This window comes from Poecilia formosa, unplaced genomic scaffold (genome assembly GCF_000485575.1).
Source record: "Poecilia formosa unplaced genomic scaffold, Poecilia_formosa-5.1.2 Scaffold183, whole genome shotgun sequence".
In the NCBI taxonomy this organism is placed as follows: domain Eukaryota; kingdom Metazoa; phylum Chordata; class Actinopteri; order Cyprinodontiformes; family Poeciliidae; genus Poecilia; species Poecilia formosa.
The window spans coordinates 849464-867929 of NW_006800122.1; the positions used below are offsets into that span (position 1 = coordinate 849464).

General features: G+C 38.5%; 1 protein-coding gene across 2 annotated transcripts; it reads left to right on the forward strand.

Moving 5' to 3' along the window:
* Positions 1 to 1334: 1334 nt before the first annotated feature.
* LOC103147475 (solute carrier family 43 member 3-like) lies at positions 1335 to 17783 on the forward strand. 2 transcript variants are annotated; one of them, XM_016678446.1, is made up of 14 exons: positions 1335 to 1509; positions 9650 to 9945; positions 10027 to 10156; positions 11294 to 11340; positions 11434 to 11510; positions 12293 to 12385; positions 12479 to 12618; positions 12982 to 13091; positions 13216 to 13359; positions 14144 to 14251; positions 14757 to 14943; positions 15816 to 15939; positions 16027 to 16159; positions 16605 to 17783. In XM_016678446.1, the coding sequence occupies exons 2-13, from the start codon at positions 9762 to 9764 to the stop codon at positions 16138 to 16140; spliced, it is 1458 nt and encodes a 485-aa protein (XP_016533932.1). In that variant the 5' UTR covers positions 1335 to 1509; positions 9650 to 9761; the 3' UTR covers positions 16141 to 16159; positions 16605 to 17783. The 2 variants fall into 2 exon arrangements, with proteins under 2 accessions (XP_016533932.1, XP_007565904.1); XM_007565842.2 differs by having other exon boundaries at positions 16027 to 17783.
* The last annotated feature ends 683 nt before the right edge of the window (positions 17784 to 18466 follow it).

Genomic DNA, 18466 nt, shown 5'->3' on the forward strand with positions numbered 1-18466 from the left:
AAAGAAATTACTAATAAAATATCTTACATATGCATAGTTGTATGGTCTATGTAGAGATTTTCCTTAGCTTTGATTGTATATCTCACAATTTTGTTATCATTGTTTATTAAACTCTGAAAGCTGTGTGGCTTTGTTAATATTCTGTCCTAGAATGTGGTAGATGTGCCCTTTTTTTGAGCACCTGCCCCTTTAGTGGTCTCTGCATGGCCCTGCTAAACAGCTATCAGCCCATATCCACACTGTATGGTCTTGTTGAGACTAAACTCTGGTGACCATCAAATGGAATAGATTTAATTTTCTGTTGGCCTGGTGGTCTCAGTACAACTCTAAATGAGTTTAATGAAGTGTTTGATAATTAACAGCACAATGTAGTCATTGTTTTTTTTTTCTACATTAAAAAGCAGAGCAATAAAAACCTCTTAAATCATGAGATTATACATTTTGCACTAGTCTTCCATGTCTGAAGGTATTATCCTTATATATGTTAAACAACCAAACGTGTTCCTTTCTGGGACCACTTACTTATTTTGCACTTTTCTAGTTATATAAGAGACGTTTTGCTAATTTCCACTTTTATGCTGATGATGCAATGTTAAATGTCACAGTTCCTACAATTGAATATTGTGAATATTATTTACGACTGTTCAGGTTTGCAAATTTCATCTCTTTTGTATTAAAATATATCTGTTGCGTTATAGATTTTGCAGATTAGATGGTAATTATGATAACAGGCTTGAGCATTGTTGGGCCACCACTCCTCCCCAGCACCCTCCGTGCTGACCCTTCAGTCTGGAGAAACTTATAATATTGTGAATGAAGCTGAGCTTGGGAACTACCAGTACTTGATACGTACTTGATGGTATGTATGAAGATTTGCTGTGGGAAAAACTATCATAATGTTGTCTAATCACTTTTTTTCCCTCTTTAACAGGTTGTCTGACTGATCAAATTGCAATAAAATGCATGACATGGTCCAATTTTTGTATTCAATTTAATAAAGATCACTTGAACTGCAATTTTGGCAAGAGTTTTCCGAGATGAGGGGAACTGACTGAGACAAAACAACTCAATCCACACATGGACGAAAGGTGACTCGGGCTAACATACTGTAAGGTGATTATGTAATGGCTCTGTCAGGGTACTGATTGTATTAAATGATGCAATGCCGAAACGGTCACACGGTGGCGGAAGAGGGTTTTTTTCCCCCTCCACCATATCCTTTTATGGGCTCCGTACAAAACCTTTATTTCTGGTTGGCGACTACATAATTTATGCTCTCGATAGACCTGAATTAAAACAACAACAACAACAACAACAACAACAACAACAACAACAAAAAAACGGGACCGGTTTGCCTCTTGGTTCCTCTCTGGGTATTTTGGACCCTGGGGATGCTTGGAAACCCTTGTGCGGCTCGCCCACCTGATGCGAGGGGTTTTTCCTGTTTGGTTCCAGCGACAAAAACAGTCATGGACAACGGGGTCGCTGTAGGAGATCTCAACACGCCACGTAAGTGATTCTGCCGTGCAATGACTCCATAAGGAGGAATGAAAATATTCAACGCTATAGTATCTTGATGCACAATTGCGCCTCATCACCTGCTGACGTCAGCATCCGAACAGTGCTGTCCGCCAGCAGCAAGTACTACTGAACATTTGACTAAAATTGCCTTCGTCAATCCCTACTCATTTTAAAACTAAATGTTTTCAAACCTGTCATTTTAAAATACTTTATTTGCAATCTTTTTTTTTCTTTTTTTTTTTTTTTTCTTTTTTTTTACGGCGTGGAGCCCTGAGGCATCGCTTATCAGTGATGGAGGGTTAAAATCCGTAGCCTTCAATCTGTGTGAAAATATTTCAAAGTTCATCTGAAGATAATAGGCGGTGCATGACCTCCAAACTTTCTCACTGTTGCTGCTGCTTAGCACCACGTTTTCCCCACGAGATGAAAGCAGGAGCTGGATGGTGAATTGAGTTAGAGTTTAAGGTAGGACAAGGTGTCAAAATATTTCCACGCAGACATGTCAGTTTTATCTGCTCATGCAAAAAGATGATCAATTTGTAACAATTAGGTTTCTTCAAGTTGCAAGAAAAAGAGCTCTGACCTTTGAGCTTCACTCTAGATCTTGACGCAGAAACAATGGTGTGGTAATCTAACGGTGAAGCATTGATACCCCTTGACATTTTCTACATTTTGTCAGCCCTTAACCACAAACTTCAGTGTGTTTCATTGGGATCGTGTGTGATAGTTTAAAACCAACGGGTGCACAATTAATTAAACAGCAAATGGTTTTGATCTATTTTGGGGGGGGGGAAAAATAGCTGGAAAAGTACTTTATAGAACACGTCTCCATTTCTTTTGGGATGTGTATGCTGCCTTTGCGTACACAAACAGAAAATCTTGCCCATTCCAATTGAAAAATAATCTCTTAAATTCAGTTGGATTGCAATGGAGGGGTTTAAAGATAAGGGATCTAATTAGATAGGCACTTTGACTTGGCCACTCTTTAAATTTTTATGCCATAATTCGAGAAGCACACATTTTCAGTCTGAAAGCAGGATTTCATTTCTTTTGTTCTCAAAACGTTTAATACTTGTACTTACATTTTCAGACGCTTGGAACAGAAAAGTACCGTTGCCTGGCAACCTCTCAGCCAATAGAATGAAAACGTTATAGTAGGTGCGTTTGTTTCTTTCTAGTGGGTGTGCCTGTGTGGCTACTATGGATTGTAGCAACCTGCGCTGCCCAGGATGGATAGATAAGATAAAATAAATTAAATTAGATATCATGTTGCGACTAAGTTCTAACACGGTTGGTTCTGTGAATCAATTTTCCTCGGTTGGATGAATAAACTCCTGCCTAAGATCAGTTGGCTGTTGGTGATCAGTAGCAGCGCACTGCTGGCGGATATTTAGCGTAACACGAGGCAGAAAGCTGAGGTCGTTGTTTCCATGGTTGTTTCTCCTATACATCCAGTGGGCGGTGCAGGTTGCTGTTGCTAGAATCGATAGTAGCTACACAGACACACCCGAAACGCACCCAGCATAACACTTTAATTCTATTGGCTGAGAGGTTGCCAGGCGACGGTTCTTTTTCTTTTTGTTTTTTGTTCCAAGGCTAGCACAACATAATTCACAAGCGAGCAGCGAGGTTTGGAAGTGGAGCTTTGATCCAAGCAGAAACACGTTTTGAGCGCGGGGAGAAAGGTTTGAGAAAGCACAGTGAATATATGAAAGAGTAGAAGTTGAGATGAAATTCTGTTTTCGAAACCATACCATATGCTTTGATATAGCTAAACAATTGTGGCTGTAGGTCTAGAGTTGTTCTCCTGGAAGATGAACATCTGTCACAGTCTCAGGACACTTGCAGACAAACTTTCTTCTAACCCGTGTTTAACTCTATCCTGTAAGCCTGACCAGCTTCCATGGCCCTCCTAAACAACAAATGGTGTGTTCAGGGTGGTGTATTGCGTAAGTTTGCACACCGGCTCCTGTCTAACCCTGTTTGATGTCAGGTCAATAATTTCCCACTAAATCAATCAGCTAAGCCCCCCCCCCCTTTTTTTTTATTATTATTTGCTTTTTTAACCAAATCGGCCACCTCTGGGTGCAGAGCCCCTTTTTTTTTTTTAGCTCACTTCAGTTTGGTCTCTAATACAAACAGAACTTAGTTTCACACAGACTGAAAATGGGAAACTTTAAATTAAACTTTCAGCCTCATTTCTATATTTAAAAAAAAATCTGTGATATACAGCACCTTCTTGTAATATGTCACTTTCACATGAATGTTAGAAAAAAAACAGAAGTAGAGGGTATGATGGAGAGTGACAGTCCCATGGTATTATTCTATTTTGGCTTTTCTTTCTGATAAAGCAAATGTATAAAAATATCTAGATGTTTTGAAGGAGTACAAGTTGCTGATAGTTGCATTTTTCCTGATTACACAATAGAGGGTAGAGAAGGGGGGCTTTGGTAGTTATGCAAACAGAACACATGTTTTCCATGACTTCTCAGAACAGGAGATTGATTTGATTTTAGTGGAACTATATTCTTTTGCTGTGAATTAACATTAAAAAGAAATAAATCCTTGCTATTTAACAATGCTTGGTTTGACTTATCCAAACTAAAAATTAAGTTTTAGAACCAAAAGTGGAGGTCCAGTTGGCTTACACAGCCTCAATTATTAAATGAAATGATTGAGGTGACACCAAGCCAGAACCAGTCGCAAATTAAGTGTTTGGCATTGCAGAGAGAACTTGGGTAATTTTTAATGGACACCACACATATACTCAATTCTGCGGCTCAATCCACAAATGCATTTCCATTATAAATGTGAGATAATTTAATGGGAAACAATCAGACGTGTGAGGAGTATATAATTTACTGCCAAGTGGCATTATTCTTATTTATCAGAACACCAAGAAGACTTGTTTTATTTTAGTTTGAGGTGAGAATGGACAGTAGTTACTTTTTTAAAATGTACTTTAAAAAACTGGAATCTGTGTAACTTGTCTGACTGTCTTTGTAGATTACAATAAAAAGATATTAGATGTGATCACCGGAGGATCTAATAAAATATTCGGCATGCTTTCACACTTTCCTTTAAATCAAACTAATATTAAACAACACAGTATGCACCGAGTGTTAAATTTACGGTCGCTATTATCACTGTTGTCTCTGTTGGCTTTAGCTGACCTTTCAGATCAATCATGTTACCGTCACCAGATCAAATTTCAGCTTGTTTTCTCCTGGACTTGGACGAAATGCACAAAGAAGTCAGAAAAACCTAAATATACTGTATGTGATCAGCTTGCAAAGAACAAGATTTTTCCAATGTTTACCACTGTGCGTTTCCTTTTTAAAATCCTGCCTGCACTTTGGGAATTTTCTTAGTTTGTTCATCAGAAAGGCAGACAGTGGTTTAATGTAAATAAATGTTTCTAAGTTCAGTAGCTGAAAAAGCATCTGAAGGCTCATCTTTATTTTCTGCTAACATTACTGATACCATAGTCCATTCTTGCTTTACTGTTAGTATGACGTTCTTCTCCTGGAACGCTGCATTTGCTTTATGTCAAACAGTTTTTCTCTCCTGGAGTCCAAATGATTCAGTACAAAGAACATTATGCCTGAAGTCCTGGTCTTTGTCTTTGCGCTTTCTGGCGAACATCGTTCTTAGAGAGTAAATGTTTATCCCTTGTAGTATAGATGGAAGCTAATTTTGTGCAGCGAGTAGGAGCCTACTGATGTTTTAGGGATTTTGGAAACTTCTTGTGGCATCTTGTCTGCTTTCTGGGTCAGATTGCTCAGACGGACATGCCTAAGAACCTTGCTTGTTGTTTTGAACCTCCTCCATTTGTACACAGTTTTTCAAGCAGTGGATTTGCTGATTTTTATCTATTTTTAGACCTTTCTGACTCACTTACCAAACCTGTTAGCTGCTACTGTTTTCTTTCTGAAGTGCCAAGTTAGCTCTTCACATATAAACCTCATGTTCACGCTCACTTCAGCAGCCAGCAACACACCAAACTAAATGTCTTAAATTTAAACCTCAGTCTATTGAGGAACAAAGAGGAACATCATGTGCATCTCACATGTAATTTTAGCTATCTTAAGGGGGAATAATGTTGAGATTTACAAAAATTATTATTATTAAAGGATTGTACAAAACGTTTTAAGCTTTAATTTTGTTTTAGGTTGTATTTATATTACTTGAACACAACCTTTTTTTCTTAGTGAAACCGATAAGACTTTCAGGGTTGCAGTTAGAAAGATTGAGGGTTTGTTTATGTATAATAAAAACCAATAGTAGTAACTTTGTTTGAACTATAGTGACTGAATTGTCATTCAGAGTACTGTCATGTGTTTTATGACTTACGATGACCATGTCTTCTTACGTTATCGACATCCACATGGTTTAGGAAGTGGTTTGCGTGCCAGAAGCTTGTCTTGTGACGAGGGGATCACTGCGGTCACTTATGCAAACATTATGGTATGATAGTATGATTTACAATCATGATTGACTTCTAAATGTTCTTCATCCTCCGAAATCCTGCTGATCCACAAACACAACAGCAAATTATTGAAACCTGAATTACAATGTAAATCATGCTTTGCTTGCTGAAGCAGTTCAGATTTAACTCCTTGAATGTGAATTCGTGTTGGTATTGTAATTCTGCATTTCTTCTCTGGACACATTTCAACCCAAAGACGCTGAAGAAATAAACTAATGTGCTAAATTTGGCTTTGCAGTCCTGTGTTCGAGTCCCGGCCTGCATGGAGCTTTCATATTTTCCCTGTGCATGAATGGCTTTCTCTGACACATGTTTCACAAACCCACATTTCTCTGATTACGTCCTCGCTTTTCTCTAATAACTTTCTAATGAGTCCACCTTCAAATTTGCAAACTGGTGAGAAAATGCATTTTTTAAAATATCCCTCCAAGGTTTCATGTGCAACATTTAAAATGTTTATATTTTTATCAGTTATGCCCCAGAGTGAAAGTTTTGTAATATTGTATCACATGCTGGAAGCTCTGGTACGATCTACTTTCTTCTGCTTTTGGGAGATTTTCACAATACCCAGAAAGATCACTGTGTTTCTGCTGAATAGACAGCAGATTTGTTTGTTTTCTGACCTCCAGCGAAGGGAAACATCAAATTTGCACCTGGACATTTATGATCACGCAAAAGATATTTTAACCTATTCGCACTTATTAAGCTTTTAAATATATTTTTCAAAATACAACAAAAATAATTATAGTACAGACTAACACTAAGTGCTGCATATGTGTAAATTGTATAGTTTATAAATTTTTCTCGCAAATAAAAATGTGAAAACCATGCACCCCTTCTTAGTCTTACCACTTTTCACATTGAGCAGACAACATCTTTGCAAAATATAGCGCCCGTCAAAACTTCTCACGACCTTGGATGTATTATTACTTGTATTGTTTTTGCAAAATAAATAAGTGATTGCATAAATATTCAGCCTCTTTAAAGTGACTGACTTTTAAGGTCCAGCCAACTGGGGCCGGTAGTCTCACAATGAGTGGAATGGAAACCAAAAAAAACTAATTTTATTCTCGTGATTGATTTGTAAAAGCAAATAAAAATGAAAAAACATCCAATGTGGTAAATACTTTTAAGGTGCTGCAACTCGCATTCGGTCAGATTGAATGTAGAGCGAGTGTGAAAATCAAATTTCAAGTCGTCTCGATGGGATTCAAGTCTGAGTTTTGACTGGATCTTTTCGAAAACATGAATATTGTTTGATCTTAGTTTCCGTTGTGTCTCTGGCTGCTTCAGGTTGTTTTCCTGTTGGAAGGTGAGCCTGCGCCCCAGTCTTAAGTCCTCTGCAGAGTCTACCAATTTGTTTTCCTGGATTGCCCTGAAGTTAACTTCACATATTTTTCCGACAAACATGATTGTGCCACTGCCAGGTTTTACTGTAGAGGATGGATGTCGCATTCTGAACTTTTCTCCAAGAGGTTCTTGTCTTTTTCATAGAACAACAGGATTTATACTGAGGCAAATCCCATTTACTAAATAGGTGAATACTTTTGGGACTGATTGTTCCCTCCACCGTTGGGAGAAATCGCTCTCAAGGGAAAAGGCTTGATGGCCTGTGTGTGTAGATAGAGCTTGCCATCTGTCTTTGCTGTTTAACTTTTCACATTCTTGTTTTCCTAAATAAAAGGCCTGCTCTAGCATAGAGAGGGCAGAACACTCAGTGAAAGGCTCGGAGGAGCACTTTGCTGAAACTTCTCCTTTTGCAAACGTTTTGGCCATAAAACGTTTTGGCCACAGAAACACTTCTGTGGTTCTTCTATGTAGGTTTGGAAATTACCTATCATATAAACTGGTAAAGGTTTCATTGATTGAGGCGTTTTAAGCATTGTAGTGTCAGTAATTTTAATTTCCTTTCATTGCACTTCAGAATGAAAGTGCAATGAAAGGACTTTCATTCTGACTTCAAATAAATGATAATTTTGCTCATTTATTTCTGAGCAAAATGATCGGAATGGACGATATTCTGGAAGTCACATTGTCTCAAATTTTTAATTCTTTTGTTGAACTTTTCTCCATTCCTTGTCTTGTTTTATTTGTTGATTGCAGATTAAAACCTTCTCATTGCTGATAACCAAATGTCTCCATCTTGCAGAGTTTTCATCTCTTGAACCAGATGTTGTTGAGGCAGACTTGTACCTTTGAGAACATATCCTTGCATTATTCAGCATTGTGGTCTGGTCTGAACTCACAGCCGGTTTTTATGGTAGTTTTATTTAGCGTTGGCTTCTCCTTTCTCACAGGATCAAACTTCTCAAATTTCACGTCAAGTACTTACATGATTTAATTCTTTCCTGCTCTTTAAAGCTGGGACATTACTCTGACACACTGGTCATAGTTTGGGCTTAGAGTTAGTATTTGCAAATGCAAATAGAAATTTAAATACTTGAAGCAACTCCGGCGCACATGTTCTCTCACCTGATAACGAACACGTGCTTGTAAAGCTACAGAGTATTTTGTAGGAGAGTAATTGTAGCGGCTAAAATCCTATATTTTAGGCTACTGGTGATTGTTGTTGAAAGGCGTTGGTTTTACGTGCGCTCAATTGAGATTCATGATGCCGATCTTCCGTTTGACATAAAATAAAGTCATTTATTTTCAGTACAATGTCCATTGTCTTACTGTTTTCCTTAAGATCCACATAAATTCGACATACATCCAAACCAAGCACAGTAGAAAACTGTTTGCCTCTACCTATTAACAACACCTGAACAGAACCATGGTTGACCTTAAATAACCCATCCCCCATCAGACACTCAGAACTCAATATTAAATACGCCCCCTGGTGGCGATAAACACCAAAAAGGATAAATGGCTCCTACAGTAATAGAAAAGCATTGGTATTCACACTTTAATGTTTACTGTGGGTCAGCCTCCAGCAGCCATTATTTTCCAGTGAAGTGAGTGACTTGGCTAAACCTGCACAGTCACTTTCCATGGCAGCATCCCTGTCTCCAGCCTCTCTTGTAGCTTCTGTGGCTCTGCGGTGTGGCCAGCCAGGAACGCAGGAGTGTATTATCACAGTAGTTAGTAGCCTGAGGATGAGGAGGGCTTTCTCTGCTGCAGAGCCGTGAGCCGCTGGAAAAGGGGGGACAAAAAAACATTTGGGAGGTACGTACAGGGTAAAAAGAGGAACTGACCTGCATAAAAGCAGCAGTAGTAGCCGGAGTTTAACAGTCGAGATCCTTCAGGGAGACAGATTTCAGTTGCTGCAAACAGAGAAAGGTGTGGCTGTTTTTTTTGTTTGTTTTTTTTAAAGGATATTGCCTTACTTTTAGGGAAAAAAAGTGTGTATTTCATCACTTCTTTGTGCTTAATTTAAGTGATTTGCTCTGTTTTTTGTTGTCTTTTTTTCCCCTGACGTCGACTTTAGCACAAGAAAATGACTGGAGGTTGCCTATTAAAATATTTATAACAGATATTTTCTTTTCCAGCTGTGATGATAATCATAATCTTCCATTCAAACATCAGCACAGAATAGTTTTTGGTCCTGACAAAACGGGAAGTGATGTGTAACCTTTATTCTCTCTGATGAAACTAACTGGTTGAAGACATTGCCTTCTCTTGTCATTTTTTTTTTGCTAGGTTCAGAGTGCTGAGGCTGAAACCTTGTGGGAGGAAGTGCATGTTGACACAAAGGCCGGTGAACATGTCCTTGTGAGTTTTTCTGCTGCCGAGTGTTTTTTTGTGAGTGACCATGCAGGAACCACAGAACAAGTCAGTCCGACACTGGCTCACCTTTGCCACAGGCCTGGTAGAGTGTCTGTGCTTCGCCGGAGCTGTGTTTGGATGGGCTTCTCTTGTTTTTGTCCTCAAAGAGGAACGTTACTTCAGCTCTCTGTGTGTCAACGCCACAGGACTCAACGGCACGCAAACTCTGGGTGAGTTTTATCTGCTCTGGATTGAAAGTTTCATTTTGAGCACTAATTGTTGATATATATCTGTCTCTGTTTTGGCTGCAGACTGCAGCGCACAGGATGAACAGTTCTCGCTCGTTTTCACCATCGCTTCTTTTATGAACAACTTTCTGACGCTGCCCAATGGTTTTCTGTTTGATCGATTTGGTACCACAGTGGCTCGACTCTATGGAATGTGAGTAAAAATATCAAATATGAAGGAGCCAAAGATGAACAGCGCTTTAAAAATCAGTTTTAGACGGTAAATTACAAATAATCTGTTGGTTTGTACGCACAAAAACTGTAGCGCACAAAGTGACTAAATCATTTTGTGTAGATTTGTGACCAAGACTTCAGTGGGTGTAAACAATGCCGGAGAATACCCTTTGATTTCCTAAAAATTCAAAGGGTATATATGTCAAAGTGCCACAAATTGGCCAACATTGAACATTAAATATAGTGAACAAGAAGTTATAAATAGCTTTTAACTCTTTTTGTTCTTTTTCTTTGTTTTTTAAAGCACTGTGGAGACGCAGTAGTGTTTTCATGTGCTTCATATGCTCCCACACTCTTTTAACTTGTGTTTGCAATACGTCGACCTCTGAGTGCAAAACTAGTAACTTTAACCTATTGTTGATGTGGTTCAGTGCAATGAGGTGGCAAACATTGAAACTCAACTAATGTTAGTGTGATTACTGTAAGAAAGTTCCACCTGCAGCTTTCCTCATTTCACTGACAGGTGTCAGGATTCAGGTTTCACTCTGCATCATTACTGACTTGTTCAAATAAACTCATAATAAATATAATACATGCAATTTCTGCTTACCAAACTTCAACCAAAAGTGTCCACATCGTAGAAAGAGAAACCCTGGACAAAGGAAATCTGGGTTGGGAGAAAGTCAAGATGGTGTGGTAATTTTAAGTTTTATATTTTCAGCATACCTTTTGTAAGCCTCTAATTTATCATCTCTAATAAATCAGCACAAAGCTGCTGATTTATTATGTCCACATCCATTGGTGTGGCCTGATACTTAGTCAACACATGTTTCCAATGAAAAAGGGAGGAGAAAAAATAAAGACCAAAGGAATGTAAATATCAACGGGTCAAATGGTGACGAGGATGAAGTGTGCTTAGCGCAATCCAAGAGTAGGAAATTAAAGTCTGCTGGAAGCAAATTAATCTGCATGAGAATCATCGTTTGCTTTGAATTTCACAGCGTTCCTGTTTTCCAAGCTTAAAATGTAATTTTTTTTTTAATCCAAGTTGTTTCTCATCATGGTGTGAGCTGCGTCTTTGAATCCAAAAAACAACATTTTTCTGTCTCACTTTCAGATTCCTTTACACCATGGGCACCTTGATGGTGGGTTTCTCCTCATCAGGTAAAAAAAAAAAAAAAAATTAACAGTTTTCTAACAAATTAATACCCGCAAATTAGAAAAGTTTGTGATATCGGTTTATTTATCCTCTGTCAGCTCTGGCCTACCTGCTCTTCCCGGCTCTTTCTTTTCTGGCTGTTGGAGGAATCCTGTTTCTCATGACAAATATGCAGGTAATGTTCATGACAAACCAGGAGCGGCTGATTTGCTGCTCTGTAAAAGTACTAAGTTTGCGTTGTTGTCCTAGGGTTTGGACATAAAACTATTGTTCATCTTTAGGGAGATAAGGCTAATATAAATAACATGGAGGTTAGAAGCTAATGATAAATCATGTGATTCCTTTCTGGATCAAAACCCCGATCTGCAGATCTTTATCTAAAATGATTTATTTCTGATGGACTTTGAGGAGGAAATCTGCATTTCAGAATATAAATAGTTATTTACGCGCACATTTAGCTCATCCTGCTACTTTCTATGTAAAATTAGTCTCAATGGGTCGTGCAGTACTTTGCATATATTGCATCACTTAAAACAGCAGGACAATACTTGCACTTGTGATTGAAAGTAGGACCTAAACATCGTTAAGTGTTTTTTGTTGTTAAAGGGACTGAAGAGCTGCTTGTGGCTTCAGGTTGTAGACATCTGAACAAAAAACAGTGACATTAGTCAGGAACTGCTTTTTAATTCATCTATGACCCACTTTGTGAGGAAACACTGTTGCAAAAGACTTTATGTGACAAAGATGGTTGATGCCTGCACACCAGCGCTTCCGTAGTAGAAAAAAAAAAAAAGAAGTTCCTGTTTTTTCAGGCTGCTTCACATCTTTCATCCAATTCATGATGTTGTGCAGCAGGAGCACAAATCTCCTTAGGAAAGAAAAACCTGGTGAAACTCTACTTGTTTCACAGAGGTCCGCTCTGTAACGCAACAATAATCTGCTTTATGTCTCTTGAAGGTTGGAAACCTGTTTGGCTCCCGTCGTTCCACCATCATCACGCTCTACAACGGGGCGTTTGATTCTTCCTCAGCGCTCTTCCTCGTCATCAAGGTGAGATTAATTAGATTTCTTAAAATTTTTAATTTTTTATTAACACATATATGTGCCACTAATATTCTCTGTCACGTCTCTTTTTCTCTGCAGCTGTTGCATGAGTCTGGCGTCTCTCTCCGCGCTGCCTTCCTCTTTCTATCGGCCTGCAGCGTCGTCCACGTCCTCAGGACGTTCTTCCTGCTCCCCAGAAACTTTATTCCTTACCCGCTGCCGGATCGCTACACTTACGGGTACGAATAGGCTGCTGTAATCATCTTTAAAAATTCTATGAAAGAAACAAGAAAATGGGAGTCAGCAACGTGCAAATATAGTACTTTGTAAATATCCCCTTGAACTTTATCAGGTTTTGTCTCACTTATTCACCCACCTTGAGGTTGTTTGTGGTAGAACGATAGAAGTATTTTGTTGCAGGTTTCTGTTATTTATGCACATGTAGACGGTAAACAAGAAAAAACATATTTTCTTGTTTTTTAGAACAAGAAAATATGTTTGAGATGTAATGTGAGAAAATATCTGTTTCTCTGAATCAGCTATTTCAAAGAATTCATGAAAACTCGAGTCTTTTTCTCTAATCTCTCCCACATCCTCCGCAGGGTCTCTTGTGGTAAATCGGTGACTGCGAGCGCAGAGGTGGCAGCAAATGGTGATGTGCTTCCAGCAACTGAAGGAACGCCTCTCAAAAGGGACGCTCCCGTCAACCAAGGTCCAGCATTTAACAAAGCAAAATGAAGAATATTATTTACACATCTCTTTTATCAGGTGCAGATTTATTTATTTTTGTTGTTTTACTGCGTTTAGTAACTTTGTGCCTCTTTTTGCCCCCTCAGAGAAGACTTTCCGAGAGTGCTTGCTGTCCAGGTTCTTTATGTGGCACCTGCTCTGGCTGTCGGTGATGCAGCTCAGGCACTACCTGTTCATCGGCACGCTCAACCCCATGCTGCAGAGGCTGACCGGAGGAGAGCCCTTACTGGGTAAACACGTCGCTGTCTCAGTGTCAGATCCAAACGTTTGGACTGTGATACATACAGAAGTTATGTTTTTCCAGTTCACTCTGTATTATTGCGTATAGGTCTGCAAATGCATTTTCAGATCCAAATATAGATTTATATTGTCTTATTTTGTTAATAATGGGTCTTCCCAAGAAAACTGTGCATCAACCATTTATTTTAAAGATGCATTTCTGCGGACGACGTACATTTTCTGGACTTGAACGCATAAAATTGAAAAACTGTGCAGCAGGTTCCTTGAAGGAGATAATAGATTTAAATCCAACAGAAACCGAAGGACGTACGAAATTGTGAAAAATAACTGTAGTCTGATTTTCACTACTCTAAACGGTGCATAAACGTATGTGCTGATATTTGAGAAAACCTCAGTGAACAGATATGCAGTTATCAAGACAAATGAGATCAGAAATACTTTAGGATGCCAAAGAGTCTCTACCGAATACCAGGATTATCTCCTAGAGAATACGTTACAGGATATGATAAGTGTGGAAAAGTCTTAGATAGGTCAATAGTTCTCGATTTAAGAATGCAAAACTTGGATCTTTGTATTTCCAGCATCACAGAAAACCAAGCCACAGCTAATGACATTGAAATAGAAGAAGAAAAGTCAACAAAATCCAACATTTACATCACTGCCAAAACTGATGGCAAATTTTTCCAATGCATTCTGGGTATTTGTTACGTCAGACGGCTGGTGTGTTAAACATGTACATTTAACCATGTTGCTTCTACTCGTGCATCTGTGCAGTGAGCCGATACACCAACGCCTTTGCCATCACCCAGCTGTGTGGAGTGCTGTGCGCTCCCTGGAACGGCCTCATCATGGACCGGCACAAAGGCAAACCGCGAGCTGAGGGTGAGACGCAGTGAAAAAATGTATCTAATTAAGATGAAAATATGTCAGCAACGACATTTTCCAAAAAGTAAAGGAGACTATTTACTTGTCAAATCAACAAGTTGATGTTTTCTGAATAATTTCTAAAATGACATAGATCTGTATTGATGATGTATGAAGTTGATTTTAAAACTATTTAATTCACACAAATTTTAGGATCGCACCTGACAAGAGCAATAACTGAAACAAAACGCATGGAGACAAATAAAAACATCAGTTACTTGTTTGTGGTTTAAAAATAAAGTCTTGTAATTATTTCGGTCATAAAATTTCTGCTTGCCTCTTAGTTATTGGAGGAAAAAAAAAATGCTGTTTATTCATATAATCTAAGGAATTGTTAATATTGTATTTAAACTTCTCCCTTCACTGCACTGTCTGCCTGTTTATGCTGCAACAGCAGGAGGCCAGAAATGACAAAATGGAGTCACTAAGCTTCACAGGAGGATCTATATTTGTCTGTTTACAGGGGAGACGGAACAGGAAGCCGACCTGCGGGCGACTGTGCTTTCTTTATTCCTGACGGCGCTGCAGTGCGTCTTGTTCTCTCTGTGCGCCTCCACGCCTTACCTCCCGCTTCAGTACTTCACCTTCATCCTGCAGGTGCTGAACCGCTCCTTCCTCTACGGCGGAAACGCAGCCTTCATCAGTGTGGCGTGAGTACGGACGCATTTGCAGGAATTGCCAGGGTGCTGAGACTTAATTTAAAGTCCTTTTGTGTAATTTGACAGTGAACGCACAAACATTTCGTAGTTTATGATTGTCTTTTTGTTTTTGGTGACACGAAGAAACTGAAATGTTTTGGGTTTGTTTATTACTGTTTTTGATGCCAAAAGAATGATACACTATGTAAAATGCGTATATTTAGCATACCTCTCCATTCATAGAATTTAAAAGTTTATTTATTTCAGTGGCTCATAAATGAAACACATTATACGGACTAATTACTCACAGGCTCGTGTTTTGAAGCTTTTATTCTGGCAAAAGTGATGATTTTCCACTTATAACTGAAACATTACATCAAACCTATAAAAAACATTTTTTACTACAGCAATGAGGATTTAATGGGAAAATATGTTCAATACCTTAAAGTTTAAATGTTATTTTTATTCTGACAGCCGGCTCGTTTATCGGTATCCAAATCCAATTTTTGTTCAGTTTATTTAAACTGCAGAAATTCAAAACAAACGTAATCTCAAACCATTTTATAAAAAGACAGTTTCACTCCTGGTTATATAGAAACCGATTCTGTCCCAAACACGTCGTCATGTTTAGGTTAAATAGCAAACAGCACAGTTCAATCTGAAATACAGCTGTTGTCAGTTGATGATGTAATCCAGATTGTTTCAAGCTTGTCTAAGGAAGTCCAGCTGATTGCATTAAGGTGTCAGTTTACAGGAATCCCTCCTGCTGATCAAGCTTTTGGTCTCAGAGCTCTGTTAGGTTCCTCCTGAAATATATTTGGTGCTGGCTTTGTTGCGTTTAATTGATCATGCATGTTTACAGCTAATTTGTTGCATCTTTGTAGGTTTCCATCTTGCCACTTCGGGAAGCTGTACGGTCTGGTCATGGCTCTGTCTGCAGTGTTTTCTCTGCTGCAGTATCCCTGCTTTGCTCTGGTGAAAGGACCTCTGGGTGGAGATCCTTTATACGTGAGCACAGTTTTCATCTGTATCGGCTGTATGTTAATTCAGCTGTGAACCCTCCTCTCATGGCCTCCCCTCTTCACGTGTGTGCAGGTGAACGTCGGCCTGACGCTGCTCAGCGTGGTAGCCTTCATACATCCCGTCTACGTCTACATGCACTGTCGAAATCTCGCCTCTGAGAGAGCAAGGAGCAAAGCCTCGTCTTAAAGAGCGCAAAACCAGGATGGTGATTTGTGTTTAAAGCTTTCCGCCTTGGTGGTTGACTACCATTTCCTGACTAGAAACTAGAAGAACTTTATTTTCAGTAAATTTTGTGATGATTTTACAGTTTCACCTTAAGCCAGAGTTCTTTTTATAGATAGTCCTGAGTGTCCCACAGAGGATCTGTAAAGGCATAAAATTACAAATCCTCACAGTCAATCGAGTTGTGCCGATCTGAAATCTCAGGAGCAAACGGCTAATTCCAGACCAAAGTCTCATCTAAAAAATCTGTGTATAATACAGGGCTTGTATTTTATCCACACACTCAACCTGTTAGAGCCTTTACATAAATATGATCATTTTTCACTACCTACTCTAGCAGCATTTAGATATGTGATGTCACAGTTGAGGGACAGAAAGCATGCATAAAGCCTTTTCATGTAGATAAATAACTTGCTGTCCTCTTCTAGGATAAAAACAACCTTTTCACAGATGGCATTTGAATTAAAACCTGCCGTCCATGAATGCAGGTAGTGAAAAATGATCCATGAATGCAGTGTTATGTTCCTCTACACTCTGGGATAATGAAATTGAACTAAATAAATAAATACAACTAAGGAAAATGTCGAGCTTTGGCGCAGCAGGTTTTTTGTCACAAATTCAACATCAACCTGCATAAATAAATCAGGAATAACGTGGAATGACAATCTTGCCGGTAACGTCTTGTTTTTGCATTTCAAACAAATTCACATACATGCAAAGATGCATGTATACAAGTAGAGACGCCCTGTCAGATCAAGAAAAAAGGGATTTTAAATTAAGAGGGAGAAGGAAGTTTTACTAAAAAAGTGAACGTTTGTTTCTCTTCTTTATCTTTTGCAAGTTTCGCTTCGTCCTAACAACCTTTTTATGTGTTTACTGTCATCTGATGCTTGAAGTAACTATTTTTTTTCCTTTTTGCACAGATATTCTGCGTAGGTCAGTCATTGTTTTTCTGCGCAAGTCAGTCATACGTTTTACTTAAACAAATTTGTTGTATGTTTGTTGTTTGATCCCTAATATGTGACATTTATTGCTAAAAGTGAAACGGCACAAAGCTTATTTTTATTAAGAAACAGACTAAGGACCATTGCAGTGACCTTACTAACAAAGAGTTCAGTATAAAAGTTACTCAGTAGAGATTTGAACTGCTTCATCAGAGAGGAAACATCTCTGCCCTCTGCTGGCTGCACAGCAGATGCATTTCCTTCTGACCAGAAAAAAAGTTTATTTTTACTATGTTGAAGTCGCTTTGTTGTCATTATTTCAGTGTTTTATGTTAAACATAGAGACATATAGACATACTGTGTTAAAACATGTAGAGGATCAAAAAGGGACATTTTATATTCTGAGGGAAAATGCCAAGCTAAAGCTGATCAGTATTTTTTTAAATGAGATATTGATATAACATTGCTGAACAAAATGTAGCTTTTGATTAAATGCGTGATGAAGGGAATTCAATTCATGTTCTTCACCTTCTGCTGCTTTTCTTAAGCTGAGGTCAACTGCCACCTACAGGTTGTGAAAGAAGTACAATTGTACCATTGTTTTCATGGAATGTGACTGATGGACATGTTTTACATACACAAATAAAAACCTGATACATTTCAGTCCTCAGTATGTTTGTTTTGCTGAGTTAATCTGAGAGTTTTCCAAAAATGCATTTAACTTTGATAAATGTGCAACTGGATTATTCTCCCATTTCAGAAGGAGGAATTGTAAAGTATTGAAGCTCCAATATTGACTGACAATCTCCTTAGGCCACTTAACTTCTTTTTTTTTTTTAATGGATGCTATCTATTTTGTGAAGAACATTAGTCCCTCCTGCAGAAAGTCATCCTTTAACTTGTTACTGTCGTCCTTGTACTTCTCAGTTAAATGATGTTCTCAGGTTTACAAGCTGCCATATTTTCTTTCCGTTTGAAAATATGGTCGGTTTGGTCAAACGCCAAAATTTTAGTTTCATCAGACCACAGCGTAGCTCTGGTTGTGTGATGTTTTTAGAAAAATGGCTTCTTTGAAACTGAGTGGCCTGTCAGACTTTAACATTCAGAGGTTCCTCACAAAGTCAGAACTCAAAGTCTAACATTGCTGCCACCATTATACAGCATATTTATTCTTGGATTATTTACCTGCAATGACACTTAAAGTTCTGATAGTCATCGAAAGCATAAAATACAAGCAAATACTTGACAAATAATGGTTTGTTTAATGAACAGAGCAGTTAGCTGGTCGCTGAGCACAACTATTATCTAATGCTGCTGGGTTTCCAACTCGCAACTGAAACACTAGA

Excerpts from the sequence above, each read along its gene's own strand:
- LOC103147475 (XM_007565842.2), top strand. The coding sequence starts at position 9,762 with ATGCAGGAACCACAGAACAAGTCAGTCCGACACTGGCTCACCTTTGCC. Across the intron at positions 9,946-10,026 it reads CAACGGCACGCAAACTCTGG|ACTGCAGCGCACAGGATGAA; the intron begins GTGAGTTTTATC and ends TTTTGGCTGCAG. Across the intron at positions 14,252-14,756 it reads AGGCAAACCGCGAGCTGAGG|GGGAGACGGAACAGGAAGCC; the intron begins GTGAGACGCAGT and ends GTCTGTTTACAG.